The following is a 25106-nucleotide window of genomic DNA, read 5'->3' as shown; positions in this document are numbered from 1 at the left end:
CAGAGCTCCAGGCAGGACTGCTTCCCAGCCTTATTTGGAGACGCTGCCAGGGACTGAAACTGAGGCCTCCTGGATGCAAGACAGGTGTTCTTCCACTGAGCTGCAGCCCCATATTCCCTAAGGGGATCTCTTACCGCGCTCGCATGCTGTCACCCATCCAAATGCAAACCAGGGCAGACCCTGCTTAGCGAAGGGGGCCCTTCCTGCTCGCTGCCGCAAGGCCAGCTCTCCTTCCCTCTGAGGACCAAGAGCCGCCTGGCCCCTGCAGCCTTCCGCAGCCGGACTTGACAGCGGGCACACCTTCCTGGTGCCGCGGCTGCCTTGAGGATGCTTCTTCTGCTGCTGTTTTGTCCGTACCAGCCTGGTGGGTGCAGGGAGGCTGGGTGCTCTCAGCTGGGGCCCCCTGCAGTTCTGGGCCGCCCGGCAGGCACCTGCTGGGAAGGGAGTGTTGTCGGGGCGGGGTGTGTCTCTGTGTGGCCTCCTGGGCGACACATTCCTTCAAGGCACGGCAGCCTCGCTGCAGGCGTGGGTGACTCCCCGAGCGGCTGCCGTGGTGGGTGGGTGATGTCCAGGAACCTTCGGATCAGCTCGGGCTGGGAATGTGCTTGGGAACTCGCAGACCTTTGGGCTCGTCCTACGACCAGCACAGGCCATTCTCTCTTGCTGGGGGCGTTATTTTTACCTCGGCAATAAGGGAAGGGTGGTGGGAGTTTGAAGGAGGCTTTTGAGGGAGTGTGAATGATCTTGGAGAGAGAACTTGTGCACGCTTGAAACGCGGAGAGGAAGGAGGTTTGGCGTGAAAAGCGGCAGCGGCGGCTGCTTTGGGCAACTGGCCGGTGGAACCCGTTGCCACAGGATGATGTGAGGGCTTTAGGCAAAGGCTGCATTCAGATCATTCTTCAAGCCACAGAAAATGAGGCCTCTTCTCTCTTCCTTCTACACGCAGGGCTGAATTCAATCCTTTTCTTTTTCTGCCCCCCCCCCGCAGTTTCTGGTTGCATTTGAATTGGGACTAAGTATGTCTGGAAGATCCCACCAAACCAGGAATGCAAAGTTAGCAACCTCCTCCAAACTGTCATTTGGTTTGGAGGAGGATCGAAGTGCAGCCAAAGAGAGAGGTTATTGTAAGATGATGCCCACACCACCAGAACCAAAAGACAGGCAGTTTCGAGCAGAACATCCAAGTTATAACTGCTGGGTAGTGTTTGCCCACAGAATGTGGCAGCTGCAGGTAGACTGCCCCTGAACACAGAGGCAGTCTACCTGTGTGTTCAGGGGCAGTCCACCTGCAGCTGCCAGATTCTGTGGGCAAACACTACCCAGCAGCTATAACTCTGATGTTCTACTTGAAACTCCCTGCTAACTGAGCAAAGAGGCATCTTTTTAAAGTGGTGATTCTCTTGTATTTAGCAGGGGGAGAGCAACTGGCCGTCTCCACCCCCAGCACAGCATCCCTTCAGTGGCTGTGGCCTATCTTAAGTTTCACTTTAGATTGTGGGCCCTTTGGGAACAGGGAGCCATCTTCATTTATGTACTTATTTATTATCTCTCTACGTAAACCGCTTTGGGAACTTTTGTTGAAAAGTGGTATATAAATGGTTGTTGGTGACTTTTAAAATGGGAAAGAGGCTGGGATACGAAGCCAGATGCCCCCAAGTTCAAATGTCACCTTTGCCACGAACTCCGTTGGGTTAAAAAAGCATTATTCTCCCGACCTCTTTCCCTGTGCAGTGTGGTGATACTGTCCCGCCTTGCAGGGCTGTTGTGACGAATGCTGGGGGTGGTCACACAATCCAAGCTTGTTTGGAGACGGCACTGGGTATAAATGTGGCTGGAGAGAAATGGAAAGTGTCTGTCCCCACAGAAGGGAAATGGCAGATCAGTCTCTTCCTCTGTTTGGGTTTGGAACGCCAAGCGCTGACAAACTTGCTTTTCCGGAAACATTCCACAGGAGGCCAAAGGTTGACAGCCCAAGAGACACCATGCAGGTTCTCGTGTGACTGCCACGGCCGGAAGGCCAGGGATGTGTCACCTCTGTGTTTACGGCTGCCCCTGTTTCCTCTTGGTTTCTCTCTCTGCTACTTCACCTGAGTCACAAGGTCAGGACAGATGGGGCCAAAATGTCCCTGCCTTCCCAAAACAGGAGACTTGCAGACTGATGTTGCTTGCACTTATCAGTGATGCAGGCCAGATAAATAGGCGCTCCTACGGTTTTGGCACACACACCCCGTACCTTTTAGGCTGGCGATGGGCCCGGAGACCTGTGCCAACCCCACAGAGAACACAGGAGGGAAACATCCAAACGTGCGTGGAAAATTGGCAGGTTTTTTTAAAAAAAAGTTTTATGCTGCTTGTCCTCAACATGCAACCCTTGGTTTATGCCAAAGTCAGCCCATGGAGTTCAGTGTGCTTACTCTGTTGGGGCTGAAAGGCCCAACACTGCTTTCGATCATGTAAGCCAAGTTGGGTCTTGCTTGGGACGGCAGGCAGTTCCAGCCAGTGTGACCATGTCAGATAAATCTGTGCCGAAGGAAAGCTGAGAGCCAAAGTGTTTCCCCTTGAGCCTCTTCACCCCCGCCCCCCAAACAATAAATGTCTTTATAGCTTCATCGGTTGCCAGATCTCCCTTAATAATCCTTTAAGCAGGGTTAGGCCTTGCTTTTCCTGGAGATCTTCCCAATGCTACTTCAAAAACTAGTTCTAATCTGGCACCGGGAAGCAGTTACGGGGTCATATGTAGCCAGTCTCTGGTTGTTTCAGTGGGTCGGATACTGTTTGTTTAGTACACTTATATACTGCCCCATACCAAAAAACGTTCCCGGGCAGTTCACAATATAAAACCATTAAAACATTAGCATACTTAAAACAATCGAAAACACAATAAAAACTCTAAAACCAAAGCTTTAGAACTGTCAACTAATATTTGTGTCTTTTGTGTTAAACCTATAAACTCATCTTGATGATGTGTTTGCGGAGCAGGTCTGTGCCTCTGTTGCGAATAAACATTTGCATCATGGAAGGAATATTAACTGCAAAGCCCTTTGGGAAAGGATCAGGGGCCGGCCGGATGCAAAGAGGATTCATGAGAACAAATTGAATTCTGCTAGGAATCTCAGGGGGGTGTCGTGTGTCAGTTTTTAAAGGTGACCAGTTTTATTAAGCCCTCCCTCAAAGGAGATCAAGGCAATGCAGCTGGGATGTACCCCACTTGGTTGCAATTTGAACTGGGGCCTCCCCTGCTTTCTTTGCTCTCTCATGCTGGTGTGTTCTCTCCGTGATGCTGTGGGCAGGCTGAGTTCTGTTCTGTTCACGAAATTCCACTCCAGTGCTGCAGGATGCAGGCAGAGAGGTGGATGCACAGAGCCCGAGACAGTTGGTGTGTTCCCATTCCTCTTTGCCCCCATCTCTGTCTCCATCCGTCCTCTCCAACGAGCAGATGATGCTCCATTTCCCAGCCCGCTGCAGCTGCCTCTCCCCCTTCTGTGTCTCATATTTTCGTCCTCCCCAAGCGGAGGCTGGATTACGAGGGACCAGCTGCAAGAAGGAGCAGAGTGGGCGGCTGTGTGTGGTTGGAGCATCTGCCGGCACGGAGGCAGGGGACGGGGGAGAGAGGCTAGGCCAGGCCTCTAGCCAGCACCCCGCACAGACCTGGGGGAGCAGAGCTCTCACCATGGCATGAATCATTCCCTTTTAGCCCACTCTGGATGGAAGGGGAGCATCTGTGCCTGCCTCCTAAGGTGCCTCTGGGTACTATATATTTTTTGGCAATGGCACGCAGTATCCGCTTATATATTACTCATGCAGCCCTGCCGGAAGTCGTATTCTGGGCTTCTGAGACAACTTGAGGATCAGGGAAGCTGCTAAGGGCAAGATCCGGGCTCTGATGCCTTGCCACGCATGTGCAGATGGGCTCCCACCAAGAAGTTTTTCATGCAGGGCTTTTAAAGCCCTTCAACTCGCATCTCCTCCGGAATGGTGGGGGTGCATTCACATATGGGCCAGATTTACCCCGCAATCCCTGCAAATTATCGGGGAGCAGTTCACATGCAGTTCAGGTTTTTCTCTTCATGTTAGAGTGTAGCCCGACTTATATTGAGGGTTAAAAAAATCCACTTTTTGCATCTTCTTGTGTGTGTGTGGATAAATTCGAGTTCACAGTAAAGCCTGCTGTGTGTAAAAGTCCCAGCTGGGTGTTGCTGACGAGATGTGTAGTTTATAAACCTCCACAAAGGTATTGAAGGTAGGAAGCTGCCTTCTACTGAGTCAGGCCCTTGGTCTCTCTGTCTCAGTATTGTCTGCACTGACTGGCAGCAGCTCTCCAAGGTTTCAGGCTTAGGACTTTCTGCGTGCAAAGCAGGGGCTCTACCGCTGAGTTATGGCCTCACCCCCCAAGTGGACCGTGTGTGTTTCTATTGCTGGGAGTTGGAAGCTGGTTTACTGCAAATCTCCAGGAGATCTACCAAGAGATTGTCATCTACCCACCCCTGTCTTAGAGGCGTAATCAGCTTTTAAATCTCCTTCATGCTGATTTAGTGTTAGGTGCCTTTTCAGGGTGGCAGAGAGAGAGCGAGATTTAGTGTTCTGCTCACAGGAGCTGGGAATAAACTCTAAGGCTGGAGAATCAAGAGAATACTACAGAATTCATATTTTCCTGACTCTTCTTTTCCCTCCCCAATGTTCTGTTTGAGATGGATTAAATTCTCTGTGGCCGTAGTGGGGATCTGTCGTGGGGCGACCCGTCTGAAAAACCTGCTAGTGAATGAAGAGGGTTTTGCTGCTGCTCTCATGTTTGTCTTGTCTCACTGTTGTTGGGACTTGGGTATGCCCATCTGGAGTGCAGGAAAGCACTTCCAAAGAATCGGTTTCCTCGGTGGTTTTCCTTAAAACAAACAAACAAAGGCATTCTAGTTCCTATGACTGAAGAGAGGCTTGGAATTTGTCATCCTTTATCTTTGCATGCCAAGTTTTTATAATTCTTCGTTTGTAGCTTGAAGGTTTTAATTTGGAATTTTAAAAGCTAATTTTGATCGTGGTTTTAGCTTGGATTTTTAACTTGTTTAATTTGGTTAAATGTTATGAGCCGTCCAGAGCAGTAATGTACTGGAGGGGCAGGGTATAAATGTTTTAAATAAATAAATAAGTGTTGGTTGCTAGCCATGCAAACAGGTCTGAGAAGAAATACTGGGCAATATCTGCTGGGTCTCAGAAGCTGTGTATGACTAAGACTTCCAGCAATCATTGCATGAAGTAGTTCCTTGTTCCTTCATGTGATTAGCAAAGGCAGAATAAATAAAGCACCTGGGCTGTCCCAGTGGTGCACCATACAAAGTTTTGTATGGGTTGGACGTGAGTTCAGAAGGTCTCAAATTCTGTGCCTGACACCTCCATGGTAAGGATTTCAGGTGGGAAAGAGACCTCGCTCTACTGTCTGATGCGCTGCAGAGCTGCTAATGCTGCTGCCAGTCTGTGCAGACAACGCTGGATTAGATAGATCCAGGGTCTGACTCAGTAGGAGGCAGGTCCCCGGTTCATGTGGGGGGTCTGTTTTGGCCCTGGGCGCTGTGACTTCTTTCCCCCAGGTCCTGACAGGCAGGAGCAAAGATTCTTCCAGTGCAGGTTATCAGATCCAGATAATTTCCACCGGCTTGCAAGCCAAGAACCCTCTGGGTTTTTAAGGGGATGGATAGGAGGAGATGGCCAGCCTGGAACTGGCCATTTCCCCCTGCTGTGGTTCCCCTCAAGAGAAGGAACATGAACCAACTCAGACCTGCAGATTGGATGCAGATGTTCTCCAGGTGAAACCAATTTCTGTGGCAACGAGAGGGATATTCACTGGCTGGAGGGCAAACAATACCACGAGCTTAAGCAAATATTGAACCACCTGGATCAAAGGAGAGGTCAGGAACTGGGCGCAATCTTGCCTTAAACTAGCTCAGCTGGTGCCTCGTCCAGGGAGCTGTTTTCAAAATCGATAGCCCCGTGTGAATCCAGCCCCAACCTCCAGGTGCTGAAATGCTCTGTTCTTGCATCATGTTAACCAGCTGCAACCTGGGTTTCCCTGCTCCATGCCGAGTAGCTAATGAACTGGAGTCTCCACATCCCAAGGCAGGATACCTGTGTTTGTGGGGTGGCCTTAAAGGAGTCCCCTCTCCCCAAGCCATGCCCCAGTCTGTAATGGGGAGGCAATCCTGGCCTCCCTTGCAGGGCTGATATGTGGATGACCGAGACTCATCTCTATAGGGAAAGTGTGTGTACAGGGTCACAATGCAATCTGATATATGTTTCCTTGGGAACTCAGCCTCCTGGTCTTGGGACCTCTTCCATTTTCAGGCACACCAAGAATTGCAGTCCTTAAGCGGTCTCCGTGTGGCTATTCCTGCCTTGGAGACCTTCAAAGTGCATAAATTGTTTGTGTCTCAGAACATGTGAAGAGGGCTGTTCTTTCAGTACCAGCAGTCCATGGGTGCTGGGGAGTGAGGGATAGCTTCCTTCAGGAGCAGGGTGTAGATTTGGAGAACCTCAAACCCCAAACATTTCTATTATTAAAAAGAGAGAAATATTAGGTCCTCCTTGGAGCTCTCTGGGCCCTGAATTCTACGCACTGCCTTAGGAACACAGGAAGTTGCCATATACTGAATCAGCCCCTGGGTCCATCTAGCTCAGTATTGTCTTCACAGACTGGCAGCGGCTTCTCCCAGGTGGCAGGCAGGAGTCTCTCTCAGCCCCATCTTGGAGATGCTGCCAGGGAGGGAACCTGAAACCTGCTCTTCCCAGAGCGGCTCCATCCCCTAAGGGGGATATCTTACAGTGCAAACACTTCTAGTCTCCCTTTCATATGCAACCAGGGTGGACTCTGCTTAGCTTAAAGGGACAAGTCATGCTTGCTGCCACAAGACCAGCTTTCTTCTATGCAGAAACCTACAAATTCTCAAATCACCGGCTGTTGAGGCTGAATCTTCAGCTGCTAAAACAGCTTGTTCTAACCCCCGGACCCCTTTCACTTGTGAAAACGGGAGTTATTTTTGTTTAAAAACATGCCATTTAAAAAAAAATTATTTCCTTGGAGGCTGAGTGGCTTGCTGCCCTTCTGCAAGAGCTGAGCCTGTGGACAGCCCTGAAGGTGACTTGCACGTTCCTTGCGGTCACCCCTGAGTTCGTGGAGAACTCTGTCAATAATTCAGCGCTGCTTACAGGGCCAGGAGAGCATTTAAGAGGTTGGCAGTTGGGCGCCTTTGAGTGGCCTGCGAGGAAACAAGAGGAGGCAGCTGTGAACCAGATGGAAAGCAAACTGCCCTCGCTGCCTGAGGTGGTGGGAGAACCTCATATAGGAATGGTCCTGCTAGGTCACACCCCCAAATCTGTGTGTTCAGCCTCCTGATTCCCCACTGCAGCCACCTCTGGAAAGCCCACAAGCAAGGTAGGGAAGCAGTCGCCATCCCTTTTACGTTGTCTCTGGCGTCTGGTATTGGGGATAGACTGTTCTTGAACATGGAGGCTCCATTGGACTCTTGCAGCTGATGCCAATGGATGGCTCAGCCATCTGTAAATTTGTCTAGCCTGTGTGTGTGTGTGTGTGTGTGTGTGTGTGTGTGTGTGTGTGTCGATCACTACATCTTGAAAACAGTGCACCCTGGGAAGCACTGGGTCTATGCTGAAGCTGTGTCTAGTGACTTCACACCTGAATTTTGGTGCGGTGTCCCAGGATGGAAAGCCTCTGTCCCTTTTTATTTATTTCCCATTGGCACCACTGCTGCACTCTGTGTTGGTGGGCTGACCTGATTTCCGATGACCCTGATTGCGGACTGAGAAGACGTGGCCTAATCCTCCTAGGCAAAGACGCTGCTGCGTTTGGGTTCTGTGCACCAGCTGCTCAGGCTGTCTCAGTATCTCTCTGGCACAGCGTTGCCCAGCTCTTTCTTTTCTCTGAACTAAAACCCAGGGGCACAGTTTCACTTCTGTTAGGGGAGGGGGCCTAACAGAACGACAGATCATCTCAATGACAGATCATCTCCTGTGCATGCAGAAGCATGCAGGTTTAATCCCTGGCAGGGCTGGGAGAGACTCCTGCCTGAATCCCTGGAGAGGCCGCTGCCAGTCAGAGGAGATAATCCGGAGCTAGACGGACCAAGGGGCTGACATGGTACAAGGCGGCAGCATCCTACGTTCCTCTCTTAAAGGTAAAGCGTGTTGTTGAGTCCGTGTCGACTCCTGGCGCCCACAGAGCCCTGTGGTTGTCTTGGGTAGAATACAGGAGGGGTTGACCATTGCCTCCTCCCGTGCAGTATGAGATGATGTTGCCTTTCAGCATCTTCCTATATCGCTGCTGCCCAATCTAGGAGTTTCCCACAGTCTGGGAAAACATACCAGTGGGGATTCGAACCAGCAGCCTCTGGCTTGTGAATCAAGTCATTTCCCCGCTGCACCCTTAGGTGGCTTATATGTTCCACACTTACACACTGAACAACAGTTTCCTAGGTCGGATTACCTTCTCCTCAGATAAGCCCATGTTATCCTCTGATCAGGGCATGGTTAGAACAGAGGGTCGTCCAGAAATGCACCAGACAGCCTCTTTGGGATGGGTGCTTTGGATTTTTCTCTGGGGTGCTTTCCAGATTAAACTCTACAACAGTGTCGCTACTACGGATCTGCTAAGTGTGCTTCCGTACTTCCTTTGTTGTGACGCCACAGACCCTGCGCTGACAGCAAGGGGCCATTCGCACGTCTCCAATGCCTTCTTTTGGGTTTTATCTTTGTGATCTAGTGCTGCAACACTGCATGTCCGTTGCAAAATGTAGCTGCATTTTCCTGTTGTAGGAGTTTGAGATTCTGGGGTTTGGTTTCAATACGACCCGGCCAAGCTGAAGCTTTTTACACCTGTTGTAGCGTGTAATCTGCTACACAATTTTGTTACATTGCCTTTTCTCTCTCTTTTTAGTATGGTAAATAGGAGCCTTTGCTTCAAACCAAGACCGTGGTGAGACTGTAGCCCTCTGCAGAACACAGTTCTGATCCAGAGGCTCCAGCTGCTGCCCTTTGTGCCGAGAGGGAAGCTCCTATTGGCCAGTGACCGTACGTCATCTTGTCCTGCTTGGTCCATTGAGCTCAGGATTGTCTCTACTGACTGGCAGTGCCTCTCCAGGGTTTTCACACTGTGGTCTTTCCCAGCTCTATCTGGAGATGCTGCCAGATCCTGAACCCAGGACCTTCTGCAAAGCGGGGGCTCTGCCGCTGAGCTCTGGTGCCTCCTCCAGCTTCCCGGAGTTGTCCAGTTAGTTGTTGTCGGAAGCAGGATGCGGGATTAGACAGGATTCTTCCTCTGATCCCACAGGACTGCTCTTAGCATTGCGTTACTCTCTGCCCGGAAAGCTCTTCTCTTGTGTCTGGGATTATTTCTCTGGTTCTATTTAAGCTGGGACAGAGGGCGGGCATGCAGGTGGGGGGAACAGATTGTGGGTGGTAACATGACTCTTCCTTATGGCCCAGGGCAGAGCCGTAATCTGGCTTTAGCGTTCCTTTGGCTTCGTTTTGGCTGCATTTTATGAACACGCTTTTCAGCCGAATTCTCTCTCTCTCTGACAGACACAGAGCTTGAAACCCTTCCCCAGTCTTCTTTCAGATGCTTCTCTGTGCCTCAATTCCTTGCTTACCTCTCCTAGTGCTCAGAGTTGTGAAAGCCCCTTTTGTGCATAGCCTGAAATGCCTGCGTGGCAAGCATTTTAGAGGAGCGGAAGCTGTGAGATCTGGGCCTAGGCGGCTGTATGGCCATCGTGGACTTTTCACGCGTTGGTTCAACTTCTCGGTCTTCGGGCTGTATCGATATAAGGCATGCAGTCCGAAGATTCAAACACTCAGAGCTGCAACTTGTATTATTAAATGCGTGCACAATAAATTCATACCACCTTTAAGGGCCTTCTACCAACCAGTTAAGATTATATCTGCAATTCTTGGATGATAAAATATGTTTGATTACTCTTATAACCAGTGTTCCCTCTAACAGAAAATCCCAGACGTGGACTACAACTCCCAGCATCCTCAGCCACAGCCCACTGTAGCTACGGATTCTGGGAGCTGTAGTCAACGACGACTGGGATTCCCTCTTACAGGGAACCCTGCTTATAACCACCAATAATTGCAGATTTAACATGATACACTTGGGAAGACCCAGTTGGGTTTCCGTGTCTTATAGCCTAGAACCAGAATTCCTAACCTTGGATCCTCAAATGATGTTGGACTACAACTCCCATCAACCCCTGCCACAATTGTGGGAGGGTATGATGAGAACTGTACTCCTACATCACCTGTAGTCTCCTTCCTTTTGGGTAAATGCAGATATAACCTGCTACCTCTCCCATATATGTTGGGTGGGGTGTGTGTGGAGTGACGCTGGGGGGGGGGAGTAATCTTACATTCATAGTAGTTGTCTTTTCAGGGGGAAATATGGTACATAGGAATCTGCCTTCTACCGAGTCGGATCCTTGTTCCATCTGGCTCAGTATTGTCTACCCTGACTGGCAGCAGCTCTCCAAGATTCCAGGCAGGAGTCTCTCTCCCAGCCGTACCTGGGGATGCTGCCAGGGATAAAATCTGGGACATTTTGCATGCAAAACAGATGCTTTCCCACTGAGCTGTGACCCCACCCAGCACTGGAAGCCCAGTCCCCGCTGGCATGCAAAGAGGAAGATAACTGACACTTAAACTGACAAACTAAATCCGTAGGAAGCTGCCTCCTACTGAGTCAGAACCTCGGTCGTCTAGCTCAGCATTGTCTACACTGACTGGCAGCAGCACTTCAAGGTTCCAGGCTCAGGGGTCTCTCCCAGCCCTACCTGGAGATGCTGCCAGGGACTGAACCAGAGACCTTCTGCATGCAAAGCAGATGCTCTCTCGTCAAGCAGATGATGCACCCCATCATCATCTTTCACTCTGCAGTCTCTGTCATCCACAAAGCAGTCCCAATCAATTTGGTAATATCTTCAACCGCAGCCTTGCTAGGCAACCGAGGACAGATGACCTTCCAGGCAGAACCCTTGCGGTTTTGTCCTCCTTTAGAAAGTATATAGCAAATGCAACCCTCAAGCAATCTGGCCGTATTTTTCAGGAGGTTGCAAACCCCAGCCCTGAACCAGAAAGCAATAATGCTTGAGTACGAAGCTATGATCTAATTTTCTGCACCCACTGTTAGGTTTTCCTCTTGCTTGTGCTTCAATTCCATATTTACAGTACCAGTAGCTGCAACGTAGCAGCAAACTGGTTTTATCTTTTATCCAACCGTCCAAGTTTTATTTTTAAGGTTTGTGGGTGGGGTGTTGGTTTTTGTTTGCATTTTAGAAACTAATCACAAATGTGATTTGCCTAGCCATACAGACTGTGTCTTGAAGGGCGAATTCCTGCATTCCTTCCCCGCCATCACGGGGAACGCCCATCGCGCCCAAGCGGTCTGGATGTCACCGTTTCGTGTTTCCTAAGATGGGCCCGTCTGGTGTGCAGCTTCTCCCTGCCTTCAACGGTGCCGAAACAGGAGCACAGAGGATAGATATAAACTCTGTCCAAATCAATTATTCAAGAGGCTGGTGATCTCGTTCAGAAAACAGCCGTCACTTTTCCTGACTGTGCAGAAATGGCCGTGGCTGCTGATCTGTGGGGTCTGAGCAGTGGTGGGTCTCAGCAGTATTTGCCAGGGGTCTGTGGATTGCCCCCGGGGGTCTGCAGAACCAGAACGGAAGGGTGCAAAATTTGCAAGTGTCTTCAGTGTACTGAAATGTTTCCACAATGCAGGAGAAGCACAGGCCGGTGTCACCATGACCCAGGTGGGGTTTGGTGGAAGAGCTCAGTATTTTCTCGTTCACTAGTTTTTCCTCCTCGCGGAAAGATCTCTTTGCTCAGTTGTTGCCGCTAAGCCTTTGGTCCCGGTTTGCTCAGCTTGTGTAACAGCCTCCTCCGAGGTGTTGATTGTTCTGGCAACCGGCTTTGGCACCGCATTGTGTTATGGAGAGGACCAGGGGGGGTCATGAATTTCTCAGCTCCCTGAAATGCTGGGTTTTTTTTTAAACACACACCAGCTGCTTAGAGAGTGAGTAGCAGCAAGCAGTGTGGTGGGTGGGTGTGAGTGGTGGGGGAGAGGGTTTAAAATGGATCGGTGGACGAAAAATCAAAATGGAATGATGTCTTTGCAGTGGCTGAACTTTTAAAAGGGGTCCACGCTGACATCCGCCCCCCCCCATGCTTCCTTCCCCAAAGAGGAAGGGGAAAATGGGCAAACGATATGCATGCTGGTTGCTGCAGGGGGTTATCCCCACCCAGGGGGCAGGGGCTGGAGGGATGATGATGATGATGATGATGATGATGATGATGATGATTACATTTATATCCCGCTCTTCCTCCAAGGAGCCCAGAGTGGTGTACTACATACATACTTAGGTTTCTCTTTCACAACAACCCTGTGAAGTAGGGTCAGCTGGGAGAGGAGTGACTGGCCCAGAATCACCCAGCTAGTATCATGGCTGAATGGGGATTTGAACTCGGGTCTCCCCAAAGGTTCCAAGTTCCCTCCTTGGCAGCATCTCCAAGATAGGACAAGATTTTTTAATAGGACAAGTTTTTTTTAATTGAACCAACAAAAGCATACAGTACGTTACCAAAGCACAATTGTATAGAGAGTGGTTGTTTGTACATCATATATCTACAAAGATTTACAAACAAGGATTTGGTAACCCACAGAGTTATAAAGTATATGCAGGCAGTACTGTAACTCGGGCGGGGGGGGTGGATTCCTGCCTGCAACCTTGGAGTAGCCGCTGCCAGTCTGTGAAGACAATACTGAGCTAGATAGAACAGTAGTCTGACTCGGTATATGGCAGCTTCCTAGTTTCTTATTAACATTCCTCACATGTCCAGTGTCTTGGTTTCTTTTCAAGCTATTGATAATACCGTGTGTTTTGCTGCTGACTTTTGATGCAGCATGAAGGGAATAGAAATCAGATTTTTGAATTAAATAAAAACCGGCTGAAAAACACTGGGTGTCTGTGAAGAATAGGAAAACAATTACGGTGCACATTAAATAGTCGAATGGTAGGGGGAAAAATTAAGCCTGCGTCCTGCAAATACGGACCTACGTTTCTGGTTGTTACCAGAGGTACCTCTCTGCCAAATTCAAGCCTGAAGAGTCCGTAGAATCCTCACCGCTCCAGCCTTCTGTCCATCTGTAGTAGGGATGTGCACGAATCAGTTTTGGTCCAGGGAGTGGTGCCTTGGAGGGTTAGCGTTCTGGAGCTGCCTGCAAGTTGGAGCTTAGAGCAGGGCTGGTCCACTTCGCCCCTCCTGCAGATGCTGGCTTACAGCTCCCATCATCCCTGGCTGTCGGCCACCGTGCCTGGGGATTCTGGGAGTCCAAAAACAGCTGGGGGGGGGGAAGTTGAGCAGGCCTGGCTTAGATAGGTGTTGGGTGGGGGGCCAGGAGGCGGAACACAGACCCTTCTGCCTTTCCTGACTGGTCGCCTCTGCCTTCACATACTGCGTGCATTCACTGTTTAGCAACGGGATGCTGGACTCGGTGGGCTGATCTAGCAGGGTGTTCCTCAAGGCCTAGAATAGAATCACATGATTATTTTTTTTAGAGTTGGAAGGGACGACTGAAGTCTTGTAGTCCAACGCCTTGCTCAGTGCCGGGAAATGCAATGGTATCCCCTGGCAGAAAGCTGCCCAGCCTTTCTTTGAAAACCTCCAGCCTGCCATTGCATGAAAAAGCATTGGTCGTCATATCTGAATAGAACTTCCATGTGCAGGGGCAGTATACCACTGAGGACAGATGCCAGGGACATGCTACAGGGTTAGCCATTCCCTTCACGCCCTGCTTCTGGGCTTCCCAGAGGAATGAGGCTGGCCGCTGATGGGAGCAGGACGTTCTTATGGATTTTTCTTTCCTTTAGGGAGCAAAACCTCTATGCACAGGAGCAGTCTACCTCTGGGTGCCAATGGTGGGGGTGAAGGAAGACCATCCAGCTTCCTTGGAGACCTGTTTGCCCCATGGCTGGGGAACCACTGGGGCGCTTTGAGCTGTTGGAATTTCCTTGCAGGGTCAGACCCAAAAGGCCAAAAAAGGGGGTGCTAGTTCCGACTCTGGACTCCCCTGGACCATTCAGCGTCCCCAGCTGGATGCTGTGAAAGGACGAGGCGGTGCACACAGCACACCCATCTTCTAGGCAGCACAGGGCTGCACCCTGGATGAGAAGCTCCAGGCAGGGGCGGGGCTTGCGTGCCTCTTGTTGATCTTTGGGGCTTTCCCTCCCGTATCTTTTGCTGACGTGGGGCTGTCGGTGTGGCAGCCGGAGCCACTCCTAGAAGCTTCCCCTTCTCCTTGGCCCAGTTGGCTACCTGGGAGGGGTGGGTGGCATCAGTGGAAAGTGGATATGTGATCCGAGCTGGTTGTCCCCCTGCTCAACAGAAGAATGAAATAGAAGAAAACCGGGGTGGCCCAGAGATGGTTCCCCGTCTGCAAGGGGGCTGCAATCTAAAATGAAGCATGGCTGAGACTCCCAGAGGTGCACCTAGGTAATCTTGGAATTGGCTTTGGAGGGTCCCCCTCCCTCCACTGCAAGTTAAGCATCATCTCCCCATGCACGCACACACACACCATGACACACGCAGTATTTTTAACACATGGGTTTTTGAGGGCACAAACAGCAACCGAACTAACAAGAATGTAAGAATAGAAAACAGGTACATGTATGCAAATATGCATTAGCAGAAACATTGCAACATGCAACTTAACATATTCCCCGCCAGTCTATAAAGCTCCCAGCACAGGTCACTATCACACTCGGCCACCGGGCACCGTGAGGGCCAGCGGCAACCACACCACTCACGACAGGCCAAAGAGGATTGGGGCCCCCCAGGGAGTCCAGGGTAAGAGCATCTCTGGAGACTCCCCCAACAGAGCGACCCCTGGCAGGGATGCTGTGCTGGGGCTGAAAAGGGGCAGTTGCTCTCCTCCTGCTAAACACCAGCAATTCCCCACCCAAAAGGTGCCTCTTGGCCCAGTTAGCGGGGATGGTTGTTCCCAAACTGGGTGCCACGGGAGGGCCTGGCGACGGTTCCCTGCCTGGAAGGGCTCACAGTCTAAATTCAAAACCAGACACCCAGCAACAGCCACTGGGAGGGGTGCTCTGCGCTGGGTTGGGCTGAGCCACTTAAAAGGTGCCTCTTGGTCCAGTTAGCAAGAGTTAATTGCCTCACTGGCCTGGGCCTGCTAACTGCTTTGGTTTCCTGGAAACGGCACATATATGGGGAGGTGCCAGTCGGTACTGAGACTCTGTGTGTGGGGTGTGTGTGGGGGGGGGGACAAGGCTAAAGGCTGGCCGCTCTGCTGTGGTTCCCAGTTCAGGCTGCCCCATGTCTGTGATGTTGGCTATTTTTCTAGAAACCCACCAGAGGTGAGATTAAAGTCCCGCCTGGAATGGGCTAGGAACATATGGGCTGCAGTCAGTGTGCAGTCGGGTGGCTGTGTTCCCGGCGTCCGAGATGTTTATGGGGCAGTGTGGCGGAGTCCTGGACCAGATTCCCTGCAACGGGAATTCGGAGATGTCACACACCCCAGCACCTATCGAGGTCATCTGGGCAGGTGCATCTGCCGTTGCCACCAGCTCCTCTGGTGGCTACTCCAGGTCGGGGGGGGGGGGCCTTCGATGCCGCCCTGAGGCTTTGGCATGAGCTTCCCCACCTCCAACAACTTTTAAAAGGGCTGTTAAGATGCATCTATTCATCCAGGCTTTTCATCAGACTTACAGAATTCGCCATGTGTTTTGATCTTTTAATTTTGCTTTAATCTGTGTTGTCGTCTTGTAAACCGCCCAGAGACCTGGATTTTGGACAGTACATGTCTATGCTGAATAAAAAGATGTTGTTGACTACAATTCCTATAATCCCCAGGCAAAGGCTTTTGCAGCTGGGGATGTTGGGTCTTGTGGTCCACACCTTCCGGGAATCCCTGTTACAGGGAACGTGGTGGATCCTGGAGCACCTTGGCTTGTACACGGCTTTATTGCTCTCCAGACCCAGCCCTTGGGTTGCTGCTGCTGCTGCATTGGTGCAGGCCTGCTTTCAGCATCTCCCTCCCTCCTGCTGGCAGCTTTGGGGCTCTTGGCTTCCACGCCAGTCGCTGGCCTTCCCTGCAAACAATGGCAGGATGGGAGGCTCCACTTAGAGCGCTCTGCGGTGTGGAAGTGCCAGGGTTGTCTGCAGCCGTGGTTATATAAGGCGTCCAGAGGGCAGGCAGGCTGTCCGTACGGAGAACTGGTTGCTCAGTGAGGAAGTGGAGAAAGGCAGTGGTTTTTGTTGCCAGTGGACCACTTTCCCCCCACGAATCCATCAGCCAGCAGTCACTGTCAGGACCTTCCAGGGAGACAAATGCTCATTGTGTGAGTTTCGACTTCTTCACCCCTAGAGAGGGGGAAAGAGGGGGTGGCTTGGCACAGCTTTCAGCAGGTGCTCATGTTTTGATTGTCTTGCCTCTCCGGCCTGCAAGTGGCCACATTTGCAACGGTGTTTTAAAGCCTCTGCTCCGCCGTCTAGAAAAGTGGGACTCTCTTTGAATCCCGCAGGAGCCGTGAATTGCCGTGAAGGTTGAATTTTCGTTTAAGAACGTCACCGTTGCTTTTCTGGCTGCTTTCCACTTTGGGCTTCCTTTGGGGAAGCGTGCGTGAGAGACAAACAATGAGTGGAAATGAAATGGAAAGTTTGTCTTTGAGGTTTGCACAGCCTGTGAATAAGCACCCTTTCCCAGCTCCCCCCACCTCCTGGCTCCCTGGCCTTCCTGAAACCAATTTCCAGCCCCGTTAAGGGATGCAAGAGGAGAATGCTCCTCTTATCACTTTCTAAGCAGTTGGGCAATGAACTCCGTGCAATCGGAGACGGGTACATGAAGCTGCTGGCCATATCGGTCTCCTAATTGGCGGGATAGGCGTCTACTCCATTGCAGTTAATGTTGGGCTTTGTGATTGTTTAGCAAAGCACGGCTGCTCCAGTTACGGAGTGCAGAGTTTCGTTGCTGCAGCTATTGAAGTAACAGGCATGAAGATCACCGTAGAGTCTACACTAAATTGATTTATTGGTGAAGTACATTTGAGATAGGAAAGACCTAGTTCTATCTGTCAGCTACATAATGAATAGGGAGCGGGGAGAGAGAGAAAGAGAGATGTCTCCATCTTCTCTCTAGGAGGAAAGGAAGAGGACTGACTCCCAGGCAGGAAATACCTGAGGAGTCAAGGCAGGGGTCCTAGAGGCAAAGCAGGGTCAGGTAAGGAGACCCTCGCTAGCTACCTCTGCTCCCAATGTCCCTAGTGGTCATTGTTGGTGCAGAAGGTCGAGGCACTGGAACGCCATCTCCAACAGTTAAGTCCTCGTTTAGAGGCAGCAGAGGGGACTTTGAAGGAGGCAAATGGGGTCTAGGGGTGTGTGTGTGTGAGAGGGGACGAGGGGTTGCGGAAAGACCAAATGCAGAAGGTCCCTGGCAGCATCTCCAAGCAGGGCTGAGAAAGACCCTTCCTTTGAAACCCTGCTGCTGCTGCTGGTCAGTGCCAGCAATACGGAGCTAGATAGACCAAAGGTCTGACTCTGTGTAAAGCAACTACTGATGTCCTTTGGCTGGGCCAAGAGAACTTCATGGCTGAGTGGGGAGGAACCCAGATCTCCCTGGTCTTAGCACACTTTGGGCCTCACACAGCAGGCCGTAAGGACGGGCTGTTAACCCTTTCCCGGCTGTCTCTTTTAAAAAGGAAGCAAAAGCTGGTCTGGAGCTTGTGCAACCCAGCTAGCTTGCTGCCTTATGCCGAGTCGGACCAGTGGTCTGCCTAGCTCAATATTGCCATAACGTACAGTGCATATTTTCTTCTGGGTGGTAAAAAGTGACTAGACCAGATTCAAGGGGAATAGATCCATCCTGTAGCCTTGCATTGGGTGTATTCCAGTTTAACTGTCATGGCCTCCGTTGAGAGACTCCTAGGAACATAAGGAGCTGCTTCCTACCTTGGTCCATCTGGCTTAGTACTGTCTACCCTGACTGGCAGCAGCTTTCCACGATTTCAGGCAAGAGTCTCTCTCATCCCTACCTGGAGATGCTGCCAGGGATTGAACGGGGGACCTTCTGCATGCAAAATAAATGCTCTGCCCCTGAGATACGGCCCCATCCATAGGTTTCCACTCTTGGGGGTGGGATATGCCTTGGCCAGAGGGCTGAGAACCCCTAAGAGACTCCTCTACCCCTCTCCACAGAGCAGCCTTTTCCAGCGTTCCCTTTGGAGAGGAAGCCACTCAATTTAAATCTGTGGTGCAGGAGAAGTGCCTACTTGACTGCGAGTGACTCCGCACTTTGGGAGAGGGCTCTTCTGGCTCACCCAAGGAGTCGAGCGCTATCCGAGCCCCGTCGTCTTAATGACTGTGTCTGCTCGGATCTACCCCGGCCACCTCCTGAGTGTGCTCTGTTTCCGGCAGACGCGGCTGCTGCAGAAAGCCTGCTTCGGGGGAGAGATAATTGGGTTTGCCGGAAGCAAATTGGAATAGAAATTGTTTGGGGAACTGCCAGACCGGTGCTTAGAAGAGGAGAAACAGGAAACCAGATCGGAAGGCTGAGATCTGTGCGGAAGCAGCTCAGGGCTCAAGTGTTCCAGCTCTGGAAAGCCAGGAGAAGTTGGGGAATCAGCCTCCTCTCCTACCTGGAGATGCCGCCAGGGACTGAAACTGGGGCCACCTTCTTGTAAATTAGGGGCTCTCCCACAGAGCTATGGCCCCCTCCCCCTCCCAAATAGGAAGCTGCCTCCTACTGAGTCAGACTCTTGGTCCACCTAGCTCAGGATTGTCTACACGGACTGGCAGCGGCTCTCCAAGGTTCCAGGCAGGAGTTTCTTCCAGCCCTACCTGGAGATGCCACCAGGGACTGAACCTGGGTCCTCCTGCATGCAAAGCAGATGCGTCTCTGCCACTGAGTTACAGCCCAGGGCTGGTGCAAGGCAGCTCATTTCTGATGTCCCTACATTGTCACGAGGTTGCAGTGTGGCCTCGGTGCAGCGATCCTTGTGCAAATGGTGCAGAGCCGTGCATGCACAAGCGCTCGGATGAGAGAAACCCAGCGCTGGGCAGGTGAGCCCTTTCAGCCTGAGAGCACTCTGGGGGCTTTCCCCGTGGCCCCCTCCTCTTGTTAGCTAGCTCCACAGGCCAGGCGCTTCCCTGCAGACCTGTCCTCCCCAGTGCAGAGGTGCCACGCGGGAGGCCTAATCCTCTGAACTGGAGCTCGCTGCTTCTGCACCCATGCCAGGCCCACCGCCGTTGACGGAAAGCATCTGTTCTCCCTCCGGCCTTTTGCTTCTCGTCCAGCTGCCTCTCTTTCCCAGTTTGCTCTCCATAAGTAAATTAGAGGCCTGTGGGTTTGTTTTCCCCTGCTTTCCTGTCTCCCTGATGTTTATAAACACTTTGCAATAAGCAATAATAGCGGCTGCAGACCTCATTGGAGCAAGTCCTGCCTGCTGGGGAGAGGAGGCGTTGCCTAGCGGAGTTTGCCTGGAAGTGTTCAGGGCCAGTCTGCCTTGGAGTACCACATCTGTTGAGGGTCTGGGGGAAGGGATGGAGCAACTCTGCACTTTAAGCCTTGCAAGACACAAATCGCCCTGGTGTGCGTTTTCTCTTTGTTTCAGAGTCGTGTCCCCGGAGCTTGGATTGCACCCTGCAGAGGCGGGAGTTTTGCCTCCCCGGATCTCACGTCTGCGGCCCCTGCCTCCCTCAGTTTGCAGAGGACGGACATGGCAAATGCATCCCCAAGACCCGAGCGCCTAGCGGTAGGTGGGGCTGGGAGCTGGAACCCTGGGTCGGAGCGCCGATACTGTCTTTCTAGTTCCAAGCTAACAAATATATTGGGGGGAAACCTGTGCCCAGATTGGAAACCTGTGCCCAGATCCCTTCCTGGGTTTGCTGCCAGTGCGGCATTGTGCTTAGAGCGTTGGGCTAGGGCCGGGGAGACCTGAGTTCAAATCCCCGTTCAGCCATGACGCTCACCGGGTGACTCTGGGCCAGTCGCTTCTCTCGCAGCCTCGCCCACCTCGCAGGGTGGTTGTGAGGATAAACATAACCATGGACACTGCTCTGGGCTCCTCAGAAGAACAGTGGGATGTGAATGCTGTAAAGTGCCCAAAGATGGAAGTTTGGGGCAGTGTACAAATACAAGGAATGAATAAAATAACTTGGTGCTTCCTAGGAAGCTGCCTTCTACTGAGTCAGACCCTTGGGCCATCTAGCTCAGTATTGTCTACACTGATTGGCAGCGGCTTCTCTAAGGTTACGGGCAAAGGTCTCTCCCGGCCCAACTTGGAGATGCTGCCAGGAAGACACCACCTTTTGTGGTGTACAACAAGCACATCTAGGACCAGTGGATGCCCCGATCATCTGGGGCACATCTGGGTCCATCTGTCTGTCTTCCCTGGCCTGCCCACCCATGTTTTGAAATTCCAAGAATTCTCCGGTCCTTGCTCTGCATGTTGCAGCATCTCTTTCTGCAACACGATATTTTTAACAGCAGATGGGAGATTATGTAAGAGTTCGGTTGTTAAGGGATTGGCATCGGATCTGCTTTCCAGTCATTTGTGAAGAAAATCTGCACGGTGGCCTGTCGTTTTTCTTTAATATGTTGTCCTTTCAGCCTCTCTGTTCCTGCCTCTTTGTTTAGGTTAATGTAGTGGCTTAATGTCTAGTATGGAGATTAAAATCTGGATGCAGACAGCCCTCCACGACCCAACAGCCTTTTCCTCTTCCCCAGTCCCTGGTGAGTGGGGAAAGGCTGACATGGTCCTCTGTCCACGCTCAGAGGCACTCTTTCTAAGCCATGCCCCGGGCATTAAAGCAGGTTTTGAGGTTTAGACCCAGGTCAGATTTGATTTCTTTGCTGCTTAGCATAAAGTGATGGTGACTTCTGATGTTATTAGTATGATGACTATTATTTTGTAAAAACATTAAAATTAATGAGAGCTCCCCCAAGATACAGATATCTTCCCCAAATGAAATAGAAATCATACCCTAGATCAGGAGCCTCTGCTTTGCATGTAGAAGGCTCCAGATTCTCTCTCTGGCAGCATCTCCAGGTCGGGCTGGGAGAGACGCCTGCCTGGAACCTCGGAGGAGATGCTGCCAGTCAGAGTGGACAGTACTGAGCTGGATGCACCAAGGGTCTGACTCGGTATAAGGCAGCTCCCTATGTTCCTATCACCCCTTGTCACGATGGTCCATGGCAGGGGGTGATGGGGTTTGTAGTCCAACCACCGCTGGGTACTTGTGATAGAACCCTTGCTCTAGATAACTGGTCAGCTGTGAGATGCTTGGAGCAGGGGGCGTTGGTTACTGTGCAAACCAAATTGCTGTTCAGGGAGGGGATATTAAAAGTTTGATGGGCTCTGTTTAATTTTTTAATTTCCTTGCCCTGCCTGTATGCAATGCATTATTAACCATGACTCTCGCACTCCGAACAACCGAACGCCGGGGAACTTGGCAGGGCCATGAAATATTCACGGGGTGGGGACTTAAAATGATGACATTGAGGCTGCAGGGATGTTCCCAGAAGGGGGAAGGAGGGGGAAAAAATCTAATGGCAGTTAGTTGAGTTGGAGGAGGAGACGAGAGAATGCCGCAGAGTCCCCGGTTTCCTTTCTGGGTTTCCTGAAACACTGCCTGGCTCTCGGCTCTGGGCCGTAGACGTCTGCCCAACTCCTGGACCCCTGCAGACCCCTTTTTGCTCTCTCTCCTGGGTGGGGCTGCTCAGGCAGACCTCCAGGATTTTAGCATGGCCCTGATGGGGCTCTCAACAGACTGGCAAAAGCCAGGCTCTGTGTTGGTTGCAAAAACTGATATAACTCCCGCCTCCACAAGCCTTGCTCAGATTTCTTTCTGCCCTCTCTTTTCAGGGAGAACTGTTCCCAACTTAGAGGACGAAATTGATTTCCTAGCGGACATGCTGTCCAGACAGGAGGATGCCGGCCAGCCCAAACTTCAGGATGGTAAACCCCCAAACCGCCTTCCCTCGGGATGCTCCCTCTCTGTACCATATGGACACATGATTAGGGTTCGCGCTGGTTTTAAAACTGGACAGGACCCTTGGCGCAGCGGTGGGAGCCATGCTTTTCTGCCGGTCTCTGTATTTTTGTCTCTTATTCTTCCCACCTCTGTCCACCACAGGCACCCCAGCCCCTGAAGGCCAGCACCACAAGGTCGGTGTGCCGAAGGCGGAGTCCTTGCCAAGGGGCCGGGCAGGACTCCCCGCTGCAACCTCTCGGCCCTTCACCCCCGCGGAGGTGGAGTCGTCACGCTTGTCTTCAAATGATACTCTCATACTTGGTAAGCTGGTGCAGCCGGCCTTGTGGCAGAATGTTGTGCACTGCCACCCGTGTTGGGAATTCCGGGCAGCCCAAGTTACTAGACCTCACTGAGGAGAATCCGGGCAGCCCAAGTTATTGGACCCAGTGAAGAGAATCTTGCCCTCTCCCTCCCAAATAATGAACTTAATAGCATCTCCCTGTGGCTATTCCTGGAAGTCACATGAGAGATAGCCCTCTAGAAGGCTAGCCTTCCGACCTAGGTTGTTTTTCAGTCCGCACTAGTTTTTAGACACACCACTTACGCCCTTTCCCAACATATCCTGGGAAGAGATTACATTTCTGAGAGTCCAGATGAATTTGGCAGACTTATTTTTCCCCAAAGGGTTATGGAGGAGCGGTCTATCAGTGGCTACATCCTGCTATGCCTTGATGGAACTTCCACCTTCGGGGCAGTCTACCTTTGAGTACTAGCTGCTGGGAAGCAGCGGCGGCAGCAGGTTCTTGCCTTCGCGCTGGGCATATTCTGCCTACTCCCCAGCTGATCTTTGTGGCCGTGAGGGCTAGACACTTAATTCATGTTTTAAATAAATGCTTTGTGATCCATCGGGGCCATTCCAGAAGGCCATCGCGGGCCACTTCTCTCGCCTTCACCCTTCCCTCTCTCTTTTTCTCCCCTCTGCAGGGCTGATCGTTGTATGCACCATTGCAGGAATCTCCGCTCTGATCGTGGCAGCTGTTTGCTGGTGCAGGTAAGGCCCCGGCTTCAATTCGTCAGAGCCTTTTCCTGGAATCTCTTGGAGGAGGAGGAGGGTGGAAGCCCAGCAGGTGAGGTTAACCCCTTCTCACTGAGCAAAGAGACACCTTTTAAAAGTGGTGAATCTCTTGTATTGAGCAGGGGGAGAGCAACTGGCCCTGTCCGACCCTGGCACGGCATCCTTCCAGTGGCTGTTGCTGGTGTCTACCTTCTGTTTCTTTTTTAGAGGGTGAGCCCTTTGGGGACAGGGAGCCATCTTTATTATTCATTTCTCTATGTAAACTGCTTTGATCACTTTTGTTGAAAAGCGGCATATAAGTAGTAGTAGTAGTAGTTTGGCCTCCGCTTTCTTGCCAGCAGCCGCCAACGTGTGAACTGCAGTGCTCTGGCCGGAGCAAAGGAAGATGCTGTCTGCTGAGTCAGACCATTGGTTCACCTGGCTCAGTAACATCTGCTCGGACCGGCAGCAGCATTTGAGTCTCTCCCAGCCCTATCTGGCCATGCCAGGGAGAGGATCTGAGACCAGTGTTCCCCATAACAGAGATTCCTAGATGGTGTTGACTAGGATTCCCATCATCCTCCGCTGCAAAGGGCCTTTGGCTGGGAATGATGGGAGTTGTAGTCAACAACCTGTGGGAATCCACATTACACTGCCTGGGATCTTCTGCCTGCTAGGCAGATGTTCTACCACTGATCTACAGCTCCCTCCCCTAATTGTCAGAACAGCCCGCTGACCAGCTTCTGGAAAGTTTGCCCTCAAAACTCCTGTCTTATGGATGAAGAAACCTAAAGGCTGGAACTGGTTTTGCTTCTGAGGGTGCGAGTAGTGTGGTGGTCTCTTAGGAACATTATAGGAAGCTGCCTTCTACTGAGTCAGACCTTTGGTCCATCTAGCTCAGTATTGTCTTCACAGACTGGCAGCGGCTTCTCCAAGGTTGCAGGCAGGAATCTCTCTCAGCCTATCTTGGAGATGCTGCCAGGGAGGGAACTTGGGACCTTTAGCATGCATGCAAGCAGGCAGGTGCTCTTCCCAGAGTGGCTCCATCCCCTAAGGGGAAGATCTTACAGTGCTCACACAGGTAGTCTCCCCCTCAAATACCAATCAGGGCTGAGCCTGCTTAGCAAAGGGGACAATTCATGCTCGCTCTCACAAGACCAGCTCTCCTTTTGGTGGTGCTCTGTCCCAAACTCCCTGAAAGCTATGAGAACAAGTCTGCAAAACCTTCTCCTGTACAGTCTACCTGCCAAGTCTTCATAGAATCATAGACTTGGGAAGGACCTTGGAAGGTCATCTAGTCCAACCCCCCGCTCAGCGCAGAAATGACTACAGCATCCCTCAGAGGTGGCCAACCAGCCTCTGTTTGAAAACCTCTAGAGCAGGGGAGCTGACGCTTGTGTTTGCCTGTTCCTCCTAATGTCTAGCCTAAATCTGCCACTTGCTACTGCTCTTAATGGTCCCCTTATTCCCTTCTAGGCTGCAAAAGGAAATCCGGCTTGCCCAGAAAGTGGACTACCTGGCTCACAACAACTTTCCAGGTCCTCCGTCATACGACAAGATCTCGGTATGTTGTCCTCCTTGTACATCACTTAGGAACCTAGGGAACTGCCTTTGCCTGAGTCAGACCCTTGGTCTGTCTAGCTCAGTGTTGTTTACACTGACTGGCAGCAATTCTCCAAAGTTTCGGGTTCCGAGGTCTTTCCGAGCCCTACCTGGAGATTCTGCCAGGGGTTGAACCTGGGGCCTCCTGCAGGCAAAGCAGAGGCTCGTCCACTGAGCTTACAGCCCCATCCCCTAAGAGGAATATTTCACAGCAGACAATGCTCACGTGGGGTCACCCATCCAAATGCAAACCTGGGAAGGCCCTGGTTAGCCAAGGTGACAATTAATGTTCAGTGCCACCCAATGGCACAGTGGGGAAATGATTTGACTAGCAAGCCAGAGGTTGCCGGTTTGAAACCCCACTGGTATGTTTTCCCAGACTGTGGGAAACACCTATATCAGGCAGCAG

The 25106-nt window shown here is 51.5% G+C and overlaps 1 protein-coding gene across 1 annotated transcript in view; it reads left to right on the top strand.

Moving 5' to 3' along the window:
* The window catches only part of NPDC1 (neural proliferation, differentiation and control 1), a 34389-nt gene that overhangs the window by 4624 nt on the left and 4659 nt on the right, over window positions 1–25106 (top strand). The window contains exons 2-6 of the mRNA XM_053281895.1: window positions 19680–19820; window positions 21933–22025; window positions 22204–22362; window positions 23026–23092; window positions 24572–24659. Of these exons, the coding sequence (XP_053137870.1) occupies window positions 19680–19820; window positions 21933–22025; window positions 22204–22362; window positions 23026–23092; window positions 24572–24659 (548 nt within the window). The remainder of the gene's footprint in view (window positions 1–19679; window positions 19821–21932; window positions 22026–22203; window positions 22363–23025; window positions 23093–24571; window positions 24660–25106) is intronic.

Source organism: Hemicordylus capensis, chromosome 17, assembly GCF_027244095.1.
Source record: "Hemicordylus capensis ecotype Gifberg chromosome 17, rHemCap1.1.pri, whole genome shotgun sequence".
Taxonomy (NCBI): Eukaryota; Metazoa; Chordata; class Lepidosauria; order Squamata; family Cordylidae; genus Hemicordylus; species Hemicordylus capensis.
This window is presented reverse-complemented; position numbering and strand designations above follow the sequence as displayed.